This window comes from Gracilinanus agilis, chromosome 3 (genome assembly GCF_016433145.1).
Source record: "Gracilinanus agilis isolate LMUSP501 chromosome 3, AgileGrace, whole genome shotgun sequence".
Taxonomy (NCBI): domain Eukaryota; kingdom Metazoa; phylum Chordata; class Mammalia; order Didelphimorphia; family Didelphidae; genus Gracilinanus; species Gracilinanus agilis.
Genome location: NC_058132.1, coordinates 35,135,962 through 35,160,490, shown reverse-complemented (window position 1 = coordinate 35,160,490; position 24,529 = coordinate 35,135,962). Strand labels below are relative to the sequence as shown.

The 24,529-nt window shown below is 44.7% G+C and overlaps 1 protein-coding gene across 1 annotated transcript in view; it reads right to left on the bottom strand.

Moving 5' to 3' along the window:
- The window catches only part of PRDM16 (PR/SET domain 16), a 70,740-nt gene that overhangs the window by 38,967 nt on the left and 7,244 nt on the right, over positions 1–24,529 (bottom strand). Inside the window, exons 4-6 of the mRNA XM_044668651.1 lie at positions 23,760–24,003; positions 14,392–15,796; positions 6,179–6,263 (exon numbers count right to left, since the gene is read on the bottom strand). Coding sequence (XP_044524586.1) covers positions 6,179–6,263; positions 14,392–15,796; positions 23,760–24,003 — 1,734 coding nt within the window. The remainder of the gene's footprint in view (positions 1–6,178; positions 6,264–14,391; positions 15,797–23,759; positions 24,004–24,529) is intronic.

Sequence of the window (24,529 nt, the reverse complement as noted above, 5' to 3'; positions counted from 1 at the left end):
AGGCAGTATCTGTGACCACATTTGAACCCAGGACCTCCCATCTCCAGGCCTGGTTCTCTATCCACTTAACCACCTAGGTGTCTCCAAAAATTTTTCTATTTCAATCAGTTCTGTCTTTGGAGGTGGATAGCATTTTTCATCATGGGTCTTTTGGAATTGTCTTATCATTGTATTGAACAGTCTAAGTCTTTCATAGTTTGACAATTATTGTAAACAAAATGTGAAAAAGGCTCAGAAGAGGGGCAGCTAGGTAGCTCGGTGGATAGAGAAACAGGCCTGGAGTCAAGAGGACTTGGGTTCAAATCTCCTTAGATACTTCCTAGCTCTATGAATCTGGACAAGTCACTTAACCCTACTTGCCTAACCCTTCCCACTTTTCTGCTTTGGAACTGAACTAAGAAGGTCACAGATATTAAAAAATAAAGGCTGAGAGAGGAGGGAAAAAAGAGTTCCCACTCTTTTGCCCTGGCCTAACTCCTTTCTTTTGGAGATCTAGGCTCTTTATTTAAAGGATATACAGTTAGAAACACTTAGCCCCTATCACTCAAAAAGGTTATTTCATCACTGGTGGCAAAGCCCTTGGCTATAGCTGCCCATCACCTAACAAAACACAGGCACTCAGGTGCCCAAGTTGGAGGCCTTTGTCAGAACACCTGGAGGCAGATTTTATTGTTCCTGGTGCCACCCACACTTAGTCAGAGACAGCAGCTGGCAGGGAGGCTGAGGGGCTTTTAAGTATTCTAAGCAGAGGCCACAGGCTCTCCTGGGGATAGAGGCATATTTTGCTATTTAGGGAACCAATGACTGGTTATAATTTAAAAAAAAAAAACTGCTGAAGAGAAGGAGGAAGGAGGAGGAAGAAAAGGCAAAAAAAGAAAATCAGGAAGAAGGAAGGAGGAAGAAGAATTGAAGAAAACAAGGAAGGAAATGTGAAGAAGAAAGAAGGGAAAAAAGATAGAGGAAGAAAAGTAACAGGGGAGAGAGAAGAAGAAGGAAGAAGAGGAGAAATAAGGATGAAACAGGAGAGAGTTAAGGGGAAGGAGGAAGGAGAGGAAGGGTAAGATAAGGAGGGAGAAGGAAATCAAAGAGAGATGTTAGTGGGTCACGGTTGGGTCTGTCTTTAATTGAGCCTGGTACCTGGCCAGACTCTTGTTGGGAGGTGCATCTGGGACAGATGATGCTGGGCATTGTCCTTTCCCAGTGACTCCCATGAGCTGCTATCCATCATGGATTTTCCTTGCATCTCAACTCGAGTTTCTTTCTCTCTAAAAATGAAGAGCTCAAACTAGGTGGTATCAAAGTTCGCCTCCAATCTCAATCATCTCTCCTTGGGCCTGTCCAGTCTAAGTCAATAAATACTTATTTAAATCCTCTTTGTGAAGATGGAGTATAGCAGCAACCCAGCTGAACTCTCTCAACATTTCCTTTCAAATGACTTTATGGTAGAGGGGAAAATGGAGAGGGTGGTAGACAATGCTTGGTGCTCATTCATCAGAATTCGTTCAAAGAGGGAAGAATATATATATATGTATATATATATATATATATATATGGGAATGAGGATGAAGGGAAGCGATAGTCAGAAGTAAAACAGAATTTTGAAGAGAGATAGGATATAAAGAGAGAGAAGGATAAACATAAGAAAATAAGATACAAGGAAATATACAGTTAATAATCATAACTGTGAATCTGAATGGGATGAATTCACCCATAAAATGGAAACATATAGCAAGAATGAATTAGAAACCAGAATCCAGCCATATGTTGTTTTCAAGAGGCATATTTGGAAAAAGAAAGACACATACAGAGTTAAGATGAAGGGCTGGAGCAGTTGCTATTATACTTCAGCTGAAGTAAAAAAAAGGCAGAGGTAATAAACAGGATATCGGAGAAACCAAATAGACTTAATTAAAAGAGATAATCAGGGAAGCTACATTTTGCTAAAAGGTACCATAAAGAGAAAAATATGTTTTGCATGATAACACACGTATAACCCAGATTGAATCACCTGCCAGCACCAGGATGGGGGAGGGAAGGGAGGGAGGGAGATAAGTTTGACCACTGAACTTAGGAAAACTTGGGTGGAAATATGTTATTACATGTAATTGGTAAAAATAAATAAAAGGTTGTATAGACAATGGAGAAATATAAAAAATTTTTACAAACTCCTCTGATAAAGGCCTCATTTCTCAAATATAGAGGGGACTGAGTCAAATTTGTAAAGCTAAGTCATTCCCCGATTGATAAATGGCCAAAAGATATGAATAGATAGCTTTTGGAAGAAGAAATCAAGGCTATCTATAGTCATATAAAAATGTTCTAACTCACTATTGATTAGAGAAAAGCAGATAAAACAATTCTGGATCACCACCTCATGTCTATCAGAAATGACAAATTGTGGAAGGGATGAGGGAATTTAGGTACACTAATTAACTGTTGGTGAAGTCATGAACTGGTTCAACCATTCTGGAGAACAATTTTGGAATTATCCCCAAAGGGCTTTAAAACTGTGCGTACTCTTTGACCCAGTAATACTGCTATTAGGTTGATCCCCAAAAGAGATTAAAGGGAAAGGAAAAGGAAAAGACTTGTATGTATGAAAATATTTATATAAGAATGTTTATTTGTGGAATTGGGAATCAAAGGGATGCTTATCAATTGAGGAATGGCTGAACCAGTAATGGCATATGATTGTGATAGAATACTATTGTGCTACAAGAAATGGCCAGGAAGTTGGCTTTACAAAATAAACAAACCTGGAAAGACCTACATGAACTGATGCAAAGTAAAGTGAGCAGAACCAGGAGATCATTGTGCACAGTAACAGCAATGTTATAATGATGATCATTTGTGAAAGATTTAGCTATTCTGATCAATACAATGATCCAAGGCACTTCCAAAGGACTCAGGATGACCTCCAGAGAGAAAATGGAGGAATTCTGAGTGCAAATTGAAATATAACTCTTTTGCTTTATTTCTCTTTATTTTTTGTTGCTTTTTCCTGTGATATAACTAAAATGGAAATATGTTTTACATGATTTCACATATGTAATTGATATTTTGCTTGTCCTGTCAGTTGGGAATAGGAGAGAAGAGTGGGGGGAATGGAGTTTTTAAAAGTAAAAAATATTAAAAATAATAAATTTCAGAGGCATCTAGGTGGCTCAGTGGATTGAAACCCAGGCCTGGAGACAGGGGTCCTGGGTTCAAATATGATTTCAGACACATTCTAGCTAGGACACATCCTAGCTAGGTGACATGGAGCAAATCACTTCACCCCCTTTGCCTAGCTCTTTTTTGTTTTGGGACTGATTCACATTATTGATTCTAAGACAAAAAGTAAGAGTTTAAAAAAATTTACATTTATTTTTTAAAATGTCTTTTATGTAAGGTAAGTGATTGTTCTAGGCCTTTCTTAATTGGTAAATGACAAAAGGAGGTGATCTCTAAGGTCCCTTTTAGTTCTAAGTCCTAATATTCTTCTCTGACTCAAGGTCTCCTAATTGGTAAAGTGGCCAGGATGACCTCTATTCTTTCCAGTTCTAAGTCTAAGACGCTCTGATCTCTCTGTGGGTCTTAGTTTCCAAACTACTAAAATGATGTGGAGTGGAGGGAGGAGAGAACTAGATCTCTAAAATCAGTTGACTTGAAAAGAAATCATCAATGACAAAAACCCCCCAAAAGTCAAAACAATCTATGAAAACCTTCAGAAAGGGGCCTGGGTCGTTTGGATTAGTGGCAGGCAGAGAAAGCCCTCATGGGAAACATGAAGGGCAGTTTAGCAATTATGGCCAGACCCTGGAGGAGGTTAGACCCCAAGGCAGTATAATATAATGGCTAGATTGCCAGACTTGAGAGTCAGGAAGCTTTGGATTCAAATCTTGCCTCAGATTCTTACTAGCTGTTCAACCTTGGGCAAGCTGCCCAAGGCTCAACTTCCTCATCTAGGAAAACCTACTTTATGAAGTTAGCATGATTAAATGAGATGTCAGAGAAGTGCCTCAAAGTCCTCTAGAAATGCTGCCTATTGTCATCACCCTCTTAGCACCAAATCCTCTTGGTGTCCCAGGGAAGCACCAAGCCAATTAGGGCTGGGAGGCTGAACAAGGTCCAGTGGGCAGAATGCCTGCCTCTCTCCTTGGAACAACCACATCTCTGAGAAGAAACCCCCCTCTGTGGTCACAATAGGGTCATTTCATTCTCTTGATGGGGATACATTTCTAGCTCTCAGATCGATCTCCTCCACAGAGTGACTTATAGTACTTTGCAAATGGCGCCAGTTACCAAGTGGTATCTGACTGCCTGCCATCTTCCTCTTAGCCCATTGGATGTAAAAAAGTATTGGCCATAACCAGGCTTCCCGATCTCTCTCCCTTCCCATTCCTTCCCCACCAACATGAGGAGAGAGGGTATGGTGGGGGGAGGTTTCTTTGGGGGTCAGGGCTCACCCACTCCTGAAGTTCTCATTGTCTGAACAATGAGAACTCTCCCACCCTCCTGTCCCTGGGCCCACTCATTCAAGGGCTTGAGAGTTTCTCACCGGCTCCCTGGTCCCAGCCCGATCCTCCCTATCACATTCCGTACAGGAACTCCTCACCATTCTCATTGACACAAACACAGGATGTGCCTGGCTGGCTTGTCGGCTTTTTCCAGCCCATTCGGAGGAAAATCGAGGGAAGTTATTAACCAAACTCTCTGGGCCCGGAGAAACAATGAGGGACACCAAGTTTAGATGTGAACTCGGGCTGGGCCCAGGTTTCACAAACCAGAGGGTTATTTATCCAAGGTGGGAAACTTCTATAAAAAGAGAACAATAGATGGGGGCTTGAGGGCTGGGACCCTGGTCCACAAGGGGGCCTCTGGGGCAGGTCTGAGGGAGGAAGGTAAATCAAGAAAAGAAGCCAAATCAAGTCAGTGAATATTTATCAGGATCCTACTAGGTGCCACACTCTGGGTTTTGCCTGAGGTCCTACAAAGGCTGAAGGATTCAGATCTTTGACTCTCCCTATGTCAGTTTGGCTGAATATATCTGTAAAAGCCCCCATAGGGTGGCCCAGGATTGGGTTAGACACATAGTAGGGGATCAATAAAGGGATGCCATATTGATCGATGGCTCATCTAGTCTTATATTAGATGCAGGAGGAATTTCTCTTAATAGTGTATAAGCAGTGTATCAGGTGGCTTGTGGGTAAACTTGGACTTTTGCAAATCCTCTTTTTGGAAGAGGGAAGAAATGATCAAATGCCTTTAGAAATTGTAAAGGGTCAAAACCTCATGGAAATAGACTTGGTCCTTCCATGTTTCTGATAATGAGAAAACTAAGGCACATAAGATAGTACAGTCATCGTTCTTGGTCTCTGAAGGAACTTAAGAACATTTCACCCAACTCTCTTCATTTTCAAGATGGGGAAACTGAGGCTCAGAGAAAATTGAGTGAGTTACTCAAAGGCTTTGACTCTAAATCCACTCATTTTCCCCCTGTGTTTCCCAACATCTTCCCCAGGAAAGAATAAAACTGCCTAGACTGGTGTGAAACAAGCCAGGAAGAATGGTTTTCATTTAGTCCCTTTAGAGAGACTTTTTAAAAAATTTTTTTTTAAACCCTTGTACTTCGGTGTATTGTCTCATAGGTGGAAGATTGGTAAGGTTGGGCAATGGGGGTCAAGTGACTTGCCCAGGGTCACATAGCTGGGAAGTGGCTGAGGCCGGGTTTGAACCTAGGACCTCCTGTCTCTAGGTCTGACTCTCACTCCACTGAGCTACCCAGCTGCCCTTAGAGAGACTTTTTAATGATGCAGCAAAACAGAAAAATCTGAAATTCTTAACAGGCCAAGGGGAGGTAACCAAGGATTATGGAAAGAGCATGAAGCCCTGGGTTCTAGTCTTGACTCTTTTATTTACGAGGAGCCTCATTTTCTAAATCTGAACAATGGAATAGCTAGACCTGCCTTGCTTCCCTAATCAAAAGAATCTACACTAAAAGAATGTATATGAAAATGATTTGCAGACTATATAATATAGGATCATTATTGTTGATAATAATAATAACAGTAATGATGATGATGATGATGGTGGTGGTGGTGGTGATGAAGATGATGACAACCTTTATCAAGAGATTAGCTCCAACCCAGGCTTAGCCAGTCTCCCAGACCCTCCCTCCCTTTCCCACTGGTTTTACCTGGGGGTGAAAGAGCAGGGGAGATGGCCGCAAGTACTTCTCCTTTAGGGCGCCCACAGGGTCGGTCACCTTCCGCTTCTCCACCCTGCTGGACAACAATACAGAGGGTTACATACACCCTACAGGGCTGTAAAAGATACTGGAAATCCACTGAAAAAAAATAGCCTGCTGAATAAGTAGCTGGTCAATGTGCCTGAAAAATATTGGATGGAGCCTGACAATAGAGGCATCTTCCCAAAGCATCACCCTCATATCCCTCATTTCCTTGCTTAAGGACTATCAATATCTCCCTATGTCCAAAAGTTTGGCATATTAAATAGAGGGCTGGACCGTGAGTCTGGAAGACCTGGGTTCTACTAGTTATGAGATAGTTTTCTTTATCTGTAAATGGGACTAATAATACCAGCAGTAGGCTGCTAGGTGGTGCCACCATGCTTGCACAGGGCCTGGGGTTAGGAAGTTCAAATCTTGAGTTCAAATCCAGCCTGAGACACTTACTAGCTATCTAAATCTAGGCAAGTCATTTAACCTCAGTTTGTCTTAATCTAATGGAGAAAGAAATGGCAAACCACTCCAGCATCTTTGCCAAGAAAAGCTCAAATGGGGTCAGGAAGAGTTGGACACAACTGATCCATTCAGCAACAAAAATATCAGTAGTATTTATCAACTAGTGTCATTGTGAGGTTCAGGGGAGGGTCTGTTGGCAAAATACTTTGAAAATTTTAAAGTGCTGTATACGTATCAGTGGTGACTATTACTACAAACTCCCTAACTTGGCATTCAGGGCTCTCCATCATCTGCCTGGCATAACTAGCTTTATTTTCCCCAGCAAATATCCCCTGCTGTTTGAGTTCATGGATGTAAAAGGGGCCGTAGAACTCATCCGATCAAAAATCCCCTTTTCAAGAAGTGGAAACTGAGTTCTAGAAAGAGAAATAACTTGTCTAAGTCACATAAGCTCAGTGTTCTTTCCTTTATTCTGCCCTGTCCAATTTATATGCCATTGCCTTGGGATTTTAGTCAGGCTGCTCTGTGGAACTAAGATCCCTACACTTCCTTGATTCCTTCTCTCTGCCTTTCTTTAGGCTGCTCCCTTCTCCTGGAATGCCCTTCCCTCTCCCATCTGCCTATCCAAATCCTACCCATTCCTTAAGGCTCTTCTCCCATCCCACCTTCTCAGATCTCTCTAATGCTTCTTTATCTCAGAGAATCCTAGAATGTGCAGGCTTAGAAGGGGAGCTTAGAAATCCAGTCCGATGTTCTCATTTTTCTTTTTCCTTTGCATTCTTTCAGCACTTAAAGTCTATGCAAACCCTTTAAAGGTTCTTGTATAGAAGAATGAAACTTGTTCTGCTTTACCCCAAAGAGCAGAACCAGAAAGGAATTGGGAAAATTTAACAACAACAACAACAACAATAACAAGCATATGTATAGTGATTTAAGACCTGCAAAGCACTTTACAAATATTTTATTTGATCCTCACAACCATTCTAGGAGTCAGATGCTAGTGCTATTTCCACATTACAGTTCAGGAAACTGAGGTAATCAGAGGTTAAGTGACTTGCCCAAAATCATACTGCTAGGATGTATCAAAGGCTGAATTTGAAGTCAGGTCTCCTTGATTTCAAGTCTAGTGCTCTATCCACTGAGCCATCTAGAAGCAGTTTTAGGTTCTATTGTTAGAAACAACAACAAAAAAAAGCAACCTCAAATGCCACCACCACTTTCTAACAATCAGAGTCATTCAAAATCTACTAGAGTACTTTGGGAGGTAATGGGATCTTCTCATTCAAGTTCTTTAACTCAAGGCTGTATGTTTCAGAGGAGATGCAAACACACTGGACTAAATGGCTTCTGATATCCCTTCCAGGGGAGTTTCTGGGAATCTTATCTACACTCTGTATTTCTCCTAGGCCTGAGCACAATGCCCTCTCTGCACAATAGATGCTCATTTAATAAACCTTTGCCAGCTGACTGAATTTGGCAATGGGATGCTTAAGGGAAGGGACCATTTTCTGTATTTGTGTATCCCTGAGGCAGCCAGCACAGCCTTAAAAATATGATAATGGTAATAATCATTTCAATACCACATTAAGGCATATATAATGCATTACTATATTATAGCATGCATTCTCATTATAATTGTAATATATATTTCATGTACTACATACATTTTATTGGATCTCTATATTATTTAGTATATTCTTATATATTACATAATGCATTCTTATTATATGGGCTTATGTATATCATATATTTCTTATTCTATAGTTTTATATGAAACATAAAACATTCTTATTATATAGTCTTATATATAATATATAATGCATTCTCATTCTAGAGTCTTATTCTTTTATAATCATATAGAATTCATTCTTATTCTATAGTCTTATTCTACATAGTCTTATATATGTATATTCTTATTCTATAATCATATATATTCTTATTCTTTAGTCTTATTCTATAGTTTTATATGATATATAATGCACTTATTCTATAGTCATATATAATATAGAAGACATTCTTATTCTATAGTCATATATAATATAAAATGCATTCTTATTATATAGTCTTATATTATTTATTTGTATATAGTCATATATAAGTCATTCTTATTATATAGTCTTACATATGATATAATTCATTCCTTTTATAAAATCATATATTATACAATGCACTCTTATTATACTTGAACATATTATATAATATATTTTATTAGATATTCTTATATATTATACAATGCACTTTTACTGTATATTCTTATATATTCATATATTATATAATACCCTCATATATACTAACATTATATAATTCATTTTAATTACATATTCTTACATGTAATATAATGTATTCTTATTACATATTTGTATATATACATCCTCATATATGCAGGGCATTTTTATTATATATTCTTATGTATTCTATATATACACACATAGATGTATCACCCGCATGGATACATCTATGTGCTTAGCTATCTCTCTCTCTCTCTCTCTCTCTCTCTACACATTCTTCTCATTCTTCTTCTTTGCAGGAGACAAGAAAAGTATTCTTTCCCCATTTGTGTAGAGGAGGCTGAGAGAGTTAAGTGGTTTGTCCAGGGACCCACAATCTGGGAAATGCTGAAGCTGGGGCTGGAGCTCTGTTCTCTTTCCATTACTTGCTGATTATGTGACTAGACTATAAGCTCCTTGAGGGTAAGGACTTTTTTTTTTCTCTTTTCATTCCCTTGGACACAGTCCTGAGTGTGGTAGGCTGCTCTAGAAGCATTTGGTAAGATGCTGCTGCTGATGGATGGCCTGTCTGACCTTGGGAGGTCCTCCCTCCAATTTCCCTGCCTCAAGGCACAAGCTCACCTAAATCATCCCAGACAGAGAAATTCGTCTTTTAAACAAACCCTTCAGCCAGTGGCAGGAGGTTAGATTTCGATGCCCTCCAGCCCAATTTCGGGTAATTTTGTTAATTGCAAAATAAACAGATCTCCAGTGGAGAAAGTCTGCCTTCCTGGAGGAAAAGGCAGTGGGGTGCACTGGAATTCACGATGGATGGGGTGTCAGAGCATGGGGTTCCCATCCCAGATCTGTCATTTACTAGCTTGAGGGACCTTGGATAAATAAGTCACATATGCTCCAAAGACCTCAACTTCCTTCTCTGTAGCTGACTGAGCTTGTGATTGTGGGCAACCCAGGAGAGATGATGTGTGCAGAACAGCTCTGTACTGTATAAACTACTCGACACTCGTAAGGGACCATTATTTCTTTGCTGAGCCTTCCTAAAATGCACAGGCTGCTGAGGTGGGCAGAATTTACAGCGATTCCTCTGCGATATTCAGTTTTTACACTGGGAAGTTCACAGGATCCTAAATCTAGAAAGGGAAGACCTCTTAGATGTCCTCTTTTTATAGATGAGGCAACTGAGGTCCAGGGAGTCAATAATTTGCCCAAGATGGCACCACTCATAAGTGTCCGAGGCAGGATTAGAACCCAGCTCCCTTGACCTTAGAGCAAAGCTCTTTCCACTGTACTCCTCCCTTCCTCGGAGCTCACACATAATACTGGCACGGTTTTATTGCCCTAGAAAGTGCCAGTATTATGGTGTCCGTTGTACAGATGAGGGCACTGAGGAGGTAAAATGCTTGCCCCGGGTCATGCAGCCAGTAAGTGCTTGTGGCTGGAGTGGAACCCAGTTTTAAATACAAAATTCCCCCCACCTCCCCTACGTCTTTTGGCTCAGACTTAGGAGTCTGACCATGGTATATGTTACACAAACAATTTGGTTTGCAAACGATCCCACCCCTGACTCGGGTGAGCTGCTGGAGCCCAGCAGAATTCAGACAAATGATGCTTCTTCCTTCCTTCCCTCTGCTAACATCTGTCTCCTGGCTTTGCCCAAGAATCCAGGCTCTCTTGTTTGAATTGGCAGGGCCTGCCTGAGCCGTGTTATGGTAACATTTGTCGTGAAAACACACAGGGGTGGTGGAACCCTGGACGACTCAAAAAAATCATTTCCCCCGTCCTCCCTCTGTGCCCTTCCCATCTCCCCCCCTTCAACTGGCTTTCTCTAACGAGACAAAGAAGGTATATTTAGGGAGCAACACCATCATGGACTCTCTCTCCCTCTTTCTCTTCTCCCTCGGGCCCCCACTCTTGCTTTCCTTTGATATTTCCAAGGCTGACAATGTCAGGCACTAGGCAGAAAGTATGATCTGTTTGAAGACACAGGCCAGCCTGGAGGGACCACAGATGGCGTGCTTGTAAGCAAGTGAGAAGGGACATTTTGGTGGAGGGAGCTGGCGGACCAAACGAGCCCCTCACTAATCTTCGTCCAAGCTGACAGTTCCTTGGCCTGTTAGGCACTGACATAATTCCTTTTACCACACTTGAGAACCACACGATAGCAGGGAACCAGGGACAGGGCAGGTGTGAGGTCCTCACCCGCCTTGTCTCTTGGCGTCCTGTCCCCTCTCCCTGCCGACGGCCAGCCCCACTTACGTTGGTTACCCAGACTGCTTATCGTAGCCTTCACTGAAGGACTGACTCCTTGAAAGCAAAACCTTCAGGAAGGAGGTTGGGTCCAAGCCTCTTGGATGAAATTTCCTTGAGAATTATTTTCTCAATTCTAGACTGCTATGGCCAGGGCTTCTTACCACCCTTTCCTTCAGGAGTTCGTCTAAGAGAGCAAACCTAGTTATCAGAGCAAGCTAGAAAACAGTAACTGAGGCAGTCATACAGGTTAGTTTGGGGATAGAGTGCCTACGAGTCAGGGGACTCAGGCTTGAAAGCAAGAGAAAATCTCAGCTTTTCCAGGGAGAAGACAATCTCACTTTGTGCGTCTCCTCTTAGCAGGCTCTGGGGTTGAATCCATTAAGGATGAGTCAGAGGAAAAGCTCATAGATTTAAAACCAGAAGGGTCCCTATAAGTCAGTGATGGCAAACTTTTTAGAGACTGAGTGCCCAAACTGCAACTCACACCATATGTGAGTCACCCCCTTACCCCAGACAGGGGAGGGAGGAAGCACTCCCATTGGGCTGCTGGGCAGAGGGGTGAGTGAAGTGAGGAATATCCTGTACATGGAGACGGAGACAGGAAAAGCTCCCTTTGGCATGCATGCCATAGGTTCGCCAACAAGGCTATAAATCATATAGCTAAGCTCTTTTTACAGAAAAAGAAACATCTCAAATTCAACTTCTTTCTTACTGTGTCATTACTCCCTTGCAAATCAAGCAGGATTTGAGGTAGATTGGGAGAAAAAAAAAAGTGTCGAGGTCTCCTCTACCCACTCTCCATCATATCTGGGTCAAGAACATTGAATCAGGAGTTGATGGGATCTCAGTTTGAATCCTACCACTAATTAGCTGTGTGACTTTGGGTAAATCATTTTCTTTGGGCTTCAGTTTCTTCCTCTGCAAAATGATGGAATCAGGTCAGCTGGTCTCTGAGGTCTCTTCCTATTTTAAATTTATATTGTGCCCCCAATCCACAAACTGGTCTGGGCTTTGGAGAGGGGCTGGAGTTCACAGAAGAGGAGGATATTGGGAAGGGAGAAAGAGAAAATAAGAGAGAACTGACTTGTCACCCAAGGAATATGGCAACATTCCCACTCAATTCTGTCTTGATCCCTTGTGGTCTTGACTAACCTTTGCTTTTCTCCTTTCTGTGCAAGCAATGGAAAATATAAGGTGGGGGCTCTCAGCAAGTGATTGCTTGTCAGAGAAGAAAGGGATCAGTTTAGAAGGGATCTGGAAGAATGGGCCTTTACATTTCCAGGGCTTGAGATTGGATGCTGCGGTCCGAGGGACTGTGATGGGAAGAAATGGATAACATTCAGGGGAGGAAACAAGGCAGGGAATGAAAGAGGCCCTAGGGGTTGGGAAGAGCAGAGGCTGGCTCCCTTTTGTGGAAATGAGAAAAGCAACAAGAGAAGCAGCTGGAGAAGAACTCAGAAAAAGCCTGGCCTCCAGGGAGGGGTGATGAGGGAGAACTCTTGGAGAGAGCTCCAGGCAAAGCTGATTGGGCTCTGAAAGTGTTTGGGATGTGCCAGGATCTTCCCATCTTTCATGGCAACCCCCAGAATCACAGCACATTTCCTCAGTTGCCCACTGGCCCTAGTTTGGTTTTTCTGTCCTCAGCCCTCAAGTTCAGGAGCTCCTTAGCACCTCTAGGGGAAACCAAATATATCTCTCTTGAACTCTGAAAACCCTTCGCAAGCTGGCTCCACTCTGGCTTTCCAGACTGACTTCATATTAATAAGAGCTGACATTTGATATAACACTTCCTGTGTGCCAGGTATTGGGTTAAGTAAGCGCCTGATACTGATTAGCCCATCTAATTCTCACAACAATCTTGGGGGGCCAAGCCCTGTTATCACCCCTATGTTACAGATAAAGAAACTGAGGCAGGCAGAAGTGAAGTGACTTGCCCAGGATTACACAGCTAGTAAGTACCTGAGGCTGGATTCAAATTCCAGGTCTTTGCACATGGTTCAGATGCTTTCCTTTCTCATTGTGGCTTCTTGCAGTCCTAAATTCATGCCAAGCATCAAATCAAGGGCCCCTCCCTCCTCCAAAAAACCCTGAACGACCCACCTCTCCCCCAGCAGGTGTGACACTTTCCTTGGAAGTTACTCTGTATAGACATTGAACCTTAGTGTGTGTACATATAAACATATACATCATTTGTTATATAATGTAATTACATGTTACATTATATATAAGATGATGGTATATAATATGTCATATAATGTACACACATGCACACATATGTCTATGTATACAGTATATGATACATACACACATATATCTATGTATACCCTATATGATATATGCACATATATGTATATATAAAATATAATACACATGTATACCAAAATATACATATCCCATATGAATATACATGCATACACAATCTATGTATATGCATATACACATAATCCAATAACACAGTATGTATCAACACATAAAACATATACAATATAACATACATGTACACAATAAACACATCAAACAACACACAAGTACACACTATAACACATGTACACACATTGTGTGCACACATATTCATACATGTATGCTATTATTATTATTATTGTTGTTGTTGTTGTTGTTATTATTATTATTGTTATTTCCTTTGAGAGCACACATTCCCCTAAAAGGCACTTCTGCATTGCCTTCTCCACTGGAAATGCTTCCTGAGTGGCGGTGGGGATCCCCTGATGCTCCCTACCCCCCACGCTGCAGCTGAGGAAGGGATGCTCCCTCATGCTGAAGGATGAGGATTCTCTAAACAAACTTCGGGTGTCTCCCTCATCCAAATAAGTTGTATTTCGTCTGTATAGACAGTTTGCTTCTCTGGGTTTTTCTGGGGCAGCACAGAAGCTTATTGAGGATGAGGACTGTTTGCTATTCGGTCTCTGCGTCTTGGGCGGCTAGCACAGAGCCTGATGTACGGGTTGACTGAATGAATGGGGAATGTGGCATAAACGCATTAATGGCAACCAGAAATACCTGACCTTCTGCTATTTGGAGACAGCCACATCTGGTTGGGGGTGGGGTGGAGTGGCTGAGCAGTCCCTGTCTGCAAAACAACTTAGGAGTAATCTTGGGGTCCCCTCAAGAGACAACAAAACACACGCAGCCTTTCCATCCCGCTTCCGCCCCCCAGAGGGTACCACCCAGCCGGGATGAGGCCAGAGTGAGGGCAGGGTATGTTAATACCTGTATATTGGGTCCATGAAGAAAGGCGATGGCTTGGCGTAGTGCAGGGAAGGCTGTTGAGGGAGCTGGGATGGAGAGATCTTGGGCAACATTTCACTAGGAAGGAGCTTCCTCTCCCCGTAAATGTGGTTTTTCCGGGGTTCCCTTCCTCCGTTCTGACTGGCCCGGATCCGGTTCCCAATGCTCAAGTCCAAAGGCTGTTCCTCTCCGGAAGCTTGGGCTGGGGGCACGATCTTGGGGGCGGGCAAGATGGGCTTCATCTCTTTTGGTTTGGTGGTGAGATCGAAAGGGGACTCGGAGCTGGTGCTGCCCACCTTGTGGAGATCTCGGGGCGACTTTGGTTCGGCTTTGACCAGCAAGTTATGGTTGAGGGTGCGGTCCGTGAAGGGATAGAGCGAGTGGGGGAAGTTGGGGAGGAACTGAAACGGGAACATGGAATGATACGGGAGGGAGCCCATCTTTTTCTCCTGCATTCCCATGAAGCCTGGCCCAAAGTATTTCTCGGCAATGGAGGCGATGGCCTTGATGGAGTCGTTGGCCGCTCCGGATGTAGGGAGTAGCTGCTCTTCGGGTGGAGGGAAGAAGGAATGCTGGGAGTAGAAGACGGGGACCTCGTTAATGCTGTTGGGGGCCCCGGGAGCCCCCGAGCCACTGACAAAGTCCGGTTTGCTCTCAGTAGGTTTGCTCTTGTCCTTGGTCTTGTCCCGGTCGCTGTCCACGTCGCTGTCCAGGTCCGAACCGGTCCCCGTGGTGGTGTCCAGGTCCGTCCCCGTGGTGGTGTTCACGTCCTCGAAGTCGCTGCCGTCGGACATGTCGCTGTTCCTCGCCTTCAGCTTCTCCAGGTAGGAGTTCTCCAGCCCCCCCTCGAATTTCTCCTCCACGGACACGCTCTGGCTGGTGTTGCTGACCGCCGAGATCAGGGGCAGCGCAGGGTTGCCCAGCGGGCTCGGGAGCTTGGCATCTTGGGTGTGGTTGAGAGGGCTCTTGAGCAGCGGGGTGGGAGGTAGCAAAGGCGGCCGGGGGTACAAGGACGGAGGGAAAATCCCCGGGAATCCTGGAGTGAGGGCGGGGAACGCTGGAGGGGCCGTGGAGAAGGGCAGGCCCCCCGGGTGCGGTCGGGAGGGGAAGTAGTCATTGAAGCCAAGGCCGGCGTGGTTGAGGTTGGGAGACGGTTTGGACTTGTCCATCATGGAGCTCGGCGTCAAAGGTAAGGCCGGGGCAAAGATGCCCCCCGGGTTGTAATGATTCTTGCCCTCGCAGAAGCGCCGGTGCTTGTTGAGAGAGGAGGTAGTGCTGAACATTTGGCCACAGTCTTTGCACTTGATCTGGGTCCGGCAGTCCGCGTGCATCCGTTTGTGGCGACAGAGGTTGGAGAACTGTGTGTAGGATTTGTGGCAGACCTCACCTAAAACATCAGCAGAAACCAAAGACAAAAGCAATATGAAATTACCGTGAAAATCTCTGCTGGGGAGTGGGCTGGGGGCCACCGGGCACAAGGGCCACCAGGGAGGGCAGGAGGGATGGCTTGGTTACTTGTCTTCTTCTGAGCTTCCCACAGGGATCGGTGGACTTGGAGTCAAAGAGCCTTTGCTTGGAATCTTGCCCCACATACTTCCTAGCAGTGTGACTTTGACTCTTTAATAATTTTTGGTTTTAGATCCTTACCTTCCATTTTAGAATCAATATTATTAGTATTAGTTCCAGAACAACACAACTGTAGGAAGTGTCTGAGGCCAGATTTGAACCTAGGACCTCCCCTCTCCAGATCTGGCTCTCTAGTTGCCCCCTCCCTCCCCCCAGCCTGTACTCTTACATTACTTGTTGCCTTCCATCTTGAAATCAATACTAAGCATTGGTTCCAAGGCAGAATAGTGCTAAGGGCTGGGTCAGTGATGGCCAACCTTTTAGAACCTTTTAGAGACTGCATGCCATGCCCCCACCTTGTGGCCTTACCCCAGACAGGGGAAGGAGAAAGGGAGGGGAGTGATAGGGGTGCTCCACTCTGAGGATGGAGTAAGTGCTTCCATTGGGCTGCTGGGCAGAGGGCCAGTGGAGAAGGGAAAGGGAACAGCTCCGTGGAGTCCCTCAGCCTTTCTAGTAACTAACTCTGGCAGGTGGTGGGTGCCCACAGAGAGGTCTCTGCATGCCATCTTTGGCACGTGTGCCATAGGTTTGCCATCACAAGGCTAGGTAATGGGGATTAAGTGATTTGCCCAGAGTCACACAGTTAAGAAGTGTCAGAGGCCATATTTGAACCCAGGACCTCCCCTCTCCAGGTCTGGCTCTCTATCCACTGAGCCACCTAGTTGCCCTGCCTCTCCCCTTTACATTACTTTTTGTTATAAATCTTAGCTTTCCATCTTGGAATCAATACTATGTATTGGTTCCAAGGCAGAAGGGTGCTAAGGGCTGGGCAATGGAGGTTCTGTCTGAGGCCAGATTTGAATCTGGGACCTCCTGACTCCAGCCTGACTCTCCATCCAGAGTGACCTAGCTGTCCTCTTAAATCACCTCTAATCTCCCTGACCCTCAGCTGCCTTATTTGTAAAGTGAGAATAATAACAGCATCTATATCCACAGAGGTGGCTGAGGAACAAGTGAGATGACATCTGTAAGGGGCACTGCAAATCTCAAAGCATTATAGAAATGCCATTAATACTATAACACAGAGAGCATTTTTTACAAAACCTTAAATTGTTATATGAGTTATTAAGTCACAGACTGATTGCGATCTGTGCCAGTGAAAAGAAGTCCCACAATGGGAGTTCCCTATGCTGATGGAATCATAGATCCTTTGTATAAACATAATGACAATAATTCTGGAATTTAAATAGCCCTTGGTTACTTGCAGGTGCTTTACAAAAATCTCATTCGAGTCTCACAACCAGCCTATTAGGTAGGTTCTATTGTTATCCTTATTTTGCAGATGAGGAAACTGAGGCTTGGGAAGGTTAGGCAGGTTGGCCAGGGATCACAAAGGAAGTATGAAAAGGGAGATTGGAATTCAGGTCCTTCTGCTTCAAAAATTCAGCATTCTATGCACTATGCCATATTGTCTCTCAACATTCATGGGAAAAGAAGGGTGCCAATTTCATCCTCTCGATACTCATACCTATGGCTTAACTTCTCGGGTTTGTTCTCATGTAACATTCGTGAGTAGGAGTTGTGGGGAGAAAGGGAGCAGATCCTCAGAGGCAAGCTGGGATAGGAAGGACTGTGTGACCATACATGGGACCATGAATTGAATTTATTTCTGCCCCCCCCCCAAGACTCCTGAGCTTTCCATTTCTGAGCTGCTCAATCTTTGCACTTCAATTTTCCCTGCTGGAGAATGGAGGTGATAATGTCATCTGCTAACGACAACCTTTCTGCCTCTAAGAGAAACTGGCAGTAGGAATGGACTCCATCTTTTCTGCTGAATAAAAGGAATTTGTTGGAGAGAGACATGAAACCAATGGAATATGCCTACAGGAGGTCATGGCTCCATCATTTCCAAAAAACTGGAATCTAATATGGAGAGCCAGCATCCTAGCCTTTAAGCTATGTCCTCTCCCAACTTTTGCTTTAATTGTAGTTGTTGAGACAATTGTTGTAAAGATTGGACTGGACACAATGGATTTTTTACCCACTTTCTAATATTTTATTTTTCCAAATGTTCTCACTCTCATTTTTCCCTTTAATATTTGAGCACTGTATAAAAGAGCAGTGACAGGAAGGAGAATTACATTTGATCTCTTTTTCCATATCTTTCCTCCCTCCCTCCCTCCCTCCCTCCCCCCCTTCCTTCCTTCCTTCCTTCCTTCCTTCCTTCCTTCCTTCCTTCCTTCCTTCCTTCCTTCCTTCCTTCCTTCCTTCCTCTATTTCTTTTCCTCTTTCATTTTTTCCTTCCTTTCAAAGTCTGGGGAGCTAAGTTCCTGTGCTTTTTGGTGACAAAGGAAAATAGCAAACTGAGTAGAGATGGTAAATAGGATGCTAGTGGGAGAAAGAAGAAGTCAGTTGGAGTCAGGAGCAGGAGGCTGGAGGGGGGAATTGATAGCTAAAAAACATCTGATGAGTGATATAAGTACAGACCTGGAGACCCTAAGTGAACCAGGAAAGCTACCCCAGGCACATTGAGCCACTTCAGGAGCCAGGCATGACTCTGCCTGCTCTCTCAACAGGAAAGGACAACATCAGATAGAGTGTAAGACATTAGGACAAAGTAGCTGAGACCAGATTTTATCTTTCTGCTCTTTCCCACTGGCATGTGAAATGAACCTGTCTACAAGCATATTTTATTTTCCCTTTCCTCTTGTTTTTCTAAAATGAGGAAGGGAGTTAATAACAAAATATATACTTTGCTCTCGTTCTCTCTCCTCCTTTCCACTTAGATTCCTTCTCTTGTATTTCTTCTCTTCTCATTCCTTCTCTCAATCTCATTACCTCTCTCATTCTTTATCTTCCTTGTTCCCTTTCTTAAATGTTTTCTCTCACTTTCACTCACTCATCCCTATCTCATTCTTTCTTTTTCTTATATTCTCTCTCAGAATCATTTTCCCTTCACTTTTAGTTCTTTTTCATTCTCCCTGATTTTCACTCTCTTTATTCTCTCTTTCTCAAGCCCTCTCTTATTCTCATTTCATTTTTTATCTTGTTTCTCATTTTCACTGACATTCTCTTTCATTTCTCTTCCCTTCTCCCTCTTTCATCTGTATCTCTCTCTCTCTTTCACACATGCATGCACACATGTGTGCACACATGCATGCACGCACACACACACACACCAAGACAATTTGCCTCCTAAATAAAGCCCCAGTAGAACAATGATGTCAGTCATGTCTAACTCTCACCACAAATCCTCAGTCTTCTGGTGTAATACTATTTTACCTCGGAGTTCCTCCTTTCCTCCTCCTCCTCCTTTCCTCCTCCTCCTCCTTTCCTCCTCCTCCTCCTCCTCCTCCTCCTTCTTCTCTTGATCTCTCTCTCTCCCCTCCTTGTCTCTGTCTCTGTCTCTGTTTCTCTCTCTTGCTTACAGTGAGTCGCTGCCCCTCCACAGGGATAATTCTATAAATATTCCTCAGACCAGCCCTTGCCTTTAGCAAGGAAAGAGGCCAGACCTTCTATCTCAATAAGTAATTGGCCAAATGTGCACCAACACTCTAGCTGCATACTTAGAGGTCTACACTTAGCTCTCTGTCAGGGTCTCATTAGAGATTTGCAATCCTTAACACTGAAAATGTGGCTTGGAGCAGAGTTCTGTGCCAGAAGCCAAAAGGCTCAAGAGGGGGCCTCCCGTTTGGTGGCTACAGCCCTGCTTGGGCAGAGGCATGTTTGTGCCATCGCTTCCCACATCCCAAGGCATATTTTCTCATACAAGTGAGGCTTAGTTAGGCATGTGGGCATGAAGGAAACTGAAAGCCTTGGGAGAGGCCCCCAAGGGTCTTGTGGTCCTACCAAAGAAAACTCTTTAAGGAGGGTGACATCCTGGAGGTTTGGGATGAATACTGGGGAAGAACAGGATTGTATCAACTCAGTCCAACACAGATGCCCTTTGCCTTAGGGTGGTGACTCGCTTACAGGCAGCCCTGTCTGTGGGAAGCAGAGAGGGACAGTAGATGCCTCGAAGGACTCCCAAATCAGACTCTCAGAGGTCCCTTGCAAAGGTGGGACCTGCCCTACTGGTTTCCAGCCAGCCCAGCCTTCCTGTCCCAAGTCCCCTCACTGACTTTCCTTTGGGTATCCCTGCCTGTTCACGTCTTTGGCCCAAAGATGCTCATCTGGGCTGTTCTTTCCTCTTCCAAGGCTCTTCTCCTCTCAACCTTCCTCAAAGGTGGAGGAAAAGCATCCCCTTTCATGGAGGGCCCCAACACAAACGCTGGCAGATTTCTTGACTCGCTCAACACTTAAATGGCTCCCACCCTCTCCCCGTTCCCATTTTAAAACAGCAACAAACTGAGATGAAAGCCTGCTCCCCCTCGATGGCTCTCCCCTCCTTCCTCTCCTCCACTAGTACATGTGTGTCCATGTACAGCCTCGTACAAATCCATACATTCTCCATATCCTTTTATCCTCTGAGACCAGGATCAGGAAACTGTACTTGCTGGGGTTTGTGGGCTTGGTGGGACAAGAAACCAATAGACCCTTTTGGTAGAGAGCCTGGGGCTGTGTGCCTCTCTCTGTGTGTGCATGTGTGTCTTTTACATGTAGCGTGCCATCACAGTGTGGCCTCCTAGGGAGGCTTGCGCCCCAGATGGGGCATCTGTCCCAGCACCACAGTGCTGGATCAGGACGGATCGCTGCCCATCAAGGAGCCGACGCTTTTCCAAGGCGCTACTGTCGGATGTATTTCGAGTGGTTTGTATGTTTTTCTTCCCAAGGTGGGGGGTGGCAAACGTCCCCCCCTTTCCTTAAGCCTCCCTCTAACTCCTTTGGCCTGGACCAGAGGATGCTATGGAGTGGTTTGGAGGATGCATAAAGGTTGATTATACACGTCTAATCTAATCTCCAACTGTGTTTCCCAAACTGGGCGAAATTTATATAAACACAGCCAGGCCAAGTTGGGGGTTTTCTCATTAGCTTGATCTCCTTAGCAAGAAGCCAAGGTCAGATGGCATGCAAGTGGGTAGAAGGCCAAGGAGCCAGGCTGGGAGGGAAGGGGGATGGGGCACAGACTCCCCAGCCTCGCTTGTCTTCTCTGACCCCTTCTCTCTCTCGTACCCCCTCTTCGATCTATCAGTGCTAGGAAACCAAGGGGTCTTGGGTGCTCTTGGAAAGCCTGACATCTTGAGACTGAACGGTTTTCTCTTTTAAACCTTCACCTTCCATCTTAGAATCAATACCCTACCAAGGCAGAAGAGCGGTACGGGCTAGGCAATGGGGGTCAAGTGACTTGCCCAGAGTCACCCAGCTAGGAAGTATCTGAGGGCAGATTTGAACCCAGGACCTCTCATCTCCAGGCCAGGCTTTCAAACCACTGAGCCACCCAGCTGTCTCCATTTAATTCATTAATAATATAATATTCATTAATAATATAATATTAAAAATTATAATAGAAACCAGATGGTTAATTAATGTTAATATAATCTGAGCAGGACTGACCAGAGAGGGAGAGGGAGTCACTTCTAAATGCAATGCATGATTTCATTTTAAGGGCCAGCTTAGAATATCTCAAACTCACCCAGCTATCCCATCCCCTCATCACACAGAATAGTTATTAGTGCTTAAAAAACCATCATCTTCTCTTTCAAAAGTCAAAGATCTCCTCCCAGAGTCTACTCGCCTCCCCCCTCCCCAAATCAGTTGTTCTCCCTTCTTCCTCTCCCCTGCCACCACCCCCACCCCCCCTGCCCCTACCTCTCCCGTCTCTGCCCTGGGCTTCCATCCCAGAGGAAATAGTCTCTCCCAGCAGGGACTGAGGCTCATTGAGAGCCGCCCTGCCAGTGCCTTTCTCCAAGGTCTGGGAAGGGGCCCATCAGGGCACTTTGTTTATTTTTTCACCTACGTCCTGCCCAGGAGAAGGTTTGGCTGGTAGCTTAAAAAACAAGACTGTGGGCCAGAAATGTGTTGATGCTGATGCACAAACCTGATTGTGGCTCTGGGCTGGTGGGGGAAGCAGGGCGATTCTGGCAGGGTGGGAGAGGGGGGACGGGGGCCAAATACACCATGTACCTCCTCCCTCCTCCCTCTAGAGACATCAGGGCAGGGGATGGAGGAGGGAGAAATGTCAACGTGCAGCGTGGGGAAGCCAAAGCCCTTTGCCTTGAAGATGGGGGACTGACCCGCTGTCGGAGCTTGGCACAGGGCCTGGCACATAGTAGGTACTTAATAAAGGTTCATTGATTGATTTATTGACCTGTTGCTTCCTGTCAGCATTATGGTAGGGCAAGATACTCCCCCAGACCCTGAGCCATTGTATTTTGGCAAATTTTAATGATGGCAGGTGGGTGACAGGTATTTGTGGAATGAATGAATGAATGAATGAATGAATGAATGAATGAGAAAAAACAAACAACAAAACAGTCTTACCCTCTGTCTTAGAATTGATACTAACTATTGGTTCCAAGGCAGAAGAGTGGTAAGGGGTAGGCAGTGGGGGTTAAGTGACCTGCCCAGGGTCACACAGCTAGGCAGTGTCAGAGGTCAAATTCAAACCCAGGACCTCCTATCTCAAATCTTGGCTCTTGTTCCACTGAGTCATCTTGCTGTCCCTGAATGAAGTCATTTTTAAATCAATGACCAGAAAAATAGACCTCAATGAGTCCCATTTTATGGATGAAAAAAGTCTAGGAAGCAGACTCTCTCTGGATCCTTGTATATATAATATATGTACATGTTTATATATAATAATATTATTATTATGTTTATGTATGTGTCTATATCTAGCTCTCCTGAAAGGGGCTCCTAACACTTTCCTGGGTACCTGAGATCCCACAAGAGAGTTCCGTTCTACTGTCTCTGAATTTGGTTCTCAAGTCCCATCATAGGCTGGTTCTAGTCCCCATCCCTGGACATTTCCAAACCCAAGTGCCCCTCCCTGGCCACCACTCTTCGGCATGTGGGTGTGCTCATGTCCCCTATTAGAATGGATGCTCCCCAAGGGCAGAGACTATCTTTGTTTTTCTATTTCCAGAATTTAGCACAGAGTTGGGCGTATAGCACTTACTAAATGCTTTTTTCCATTCATTTGTTCATTCATTCATTCATTCATTCATTCAAATTCCTGATCCTGTTTGGAGTTCTGTTTGTGGGGAGAGCCCAGCAGGAGTGGGAGACTTGGGACCCAGGTTGTAGACTGCAGGAGAACTGAATCTCCCTCCAGTCATTATTGAATTATAAATTATAAATTTATATATTAAAATATATTTTATATAATATATAATAAATATATTATATAATATAAAATATAATAAAATATATAAATTTATAAAAAATAAAAATTATAAATTTTTCCTTCAGGGAAGGAAAAAAAAATAGTATGAGTAGGGGATAGAAAGGGAGAGGCCAAATCAAGGGACCAGAAAGGAAATAAAAGAGAAGGAGCAGGGAGGGGAGAGGAGGGGAGAGGAGGAGAGAGGGCACGGTGGCACCAGAGGCTTCTGGGAGATGGGGCTTTTAACTTGTCAGAAAACTCAGAAATTGCCCTGAATGTTTTCTGAAAAAACAGGAATCTGGCCAAGGAGGAGGGGGAAGAAGGGGTGGGTGCTGGGGAAGGAGAGATGGACGGGGAGGGGATGCCGCTGAGGAATCTCATCTTGTTCTCTGCCTCCACAATTAGAGCCCCAGCTCGCTGGGGAGGGGGAGAAGGAGCTGGAAGCCTGGCCGGGGAGCCCCTCGGGATGTGTGCGATGGCCCTGCGGGCCGGCCGGCCAGTCACCCCCATGACAACTTACATATGAAAGGTTTCACCGTGCTGTGGATGTGCTTGTGCTGTTTGAGGCCGGATGAGGTGGCGAAGGTCTTCCCGCAGTCGGGGCAGGCATGGGCCCGGGCACCCACGTGCTGGGAGCGGATGTGCCTCTGGAGGTTGCTGGGGTCCGTGAAGACCTGGGGGAGGAAGCGGTTTGAGTCCCAGGTGGGTGGATTGGGGAATGGGGGAACGAGGAGGTCTTCTGGGGTTTTCTCGCTCGCGCAGCTCTAACGCTGTGTCTTCTGCTCCATACGGAATGCCGTCCCATCCCCTGAGTTGTCCTTCCTCTGTCCCATCCCCTGAGTCGTCCTTCCTCTGGCCCCAGCTTGTGCTGGGGGCTACTTTCAAAGAAACCCTCCCAGAAACCCAAATGAGGGACTTCAAGGATTAGAAATCGGGCATGAACAACCGTAAGGATTACTATACCTACTTTACAAACGGGTAAACTGAGACCAAGTGCTATGCATGATATAAGAGATCAACAAATTTCTTGATGAATCTAACTGAATTGTGCAGAGAACATTGACTTTGTCCATAATTGAACCCAGCTCTGAACTCAGGGTTCTGACTCCCTGTGCTGCAAAATCATCAATAAAACCTCGGTGGGGAGGGGTATTTGAGAATCCATCCGCTTCTCTTCTTCCCTCCCCCCCATCCCCATTCCAATCCAATGACCCAGTTTCCTGGGGAAGGAAACCCAGACTGGCAGGCCTACCCGCTTGCTCACTGTGGGTGGACCAACTGTGGTGAGAT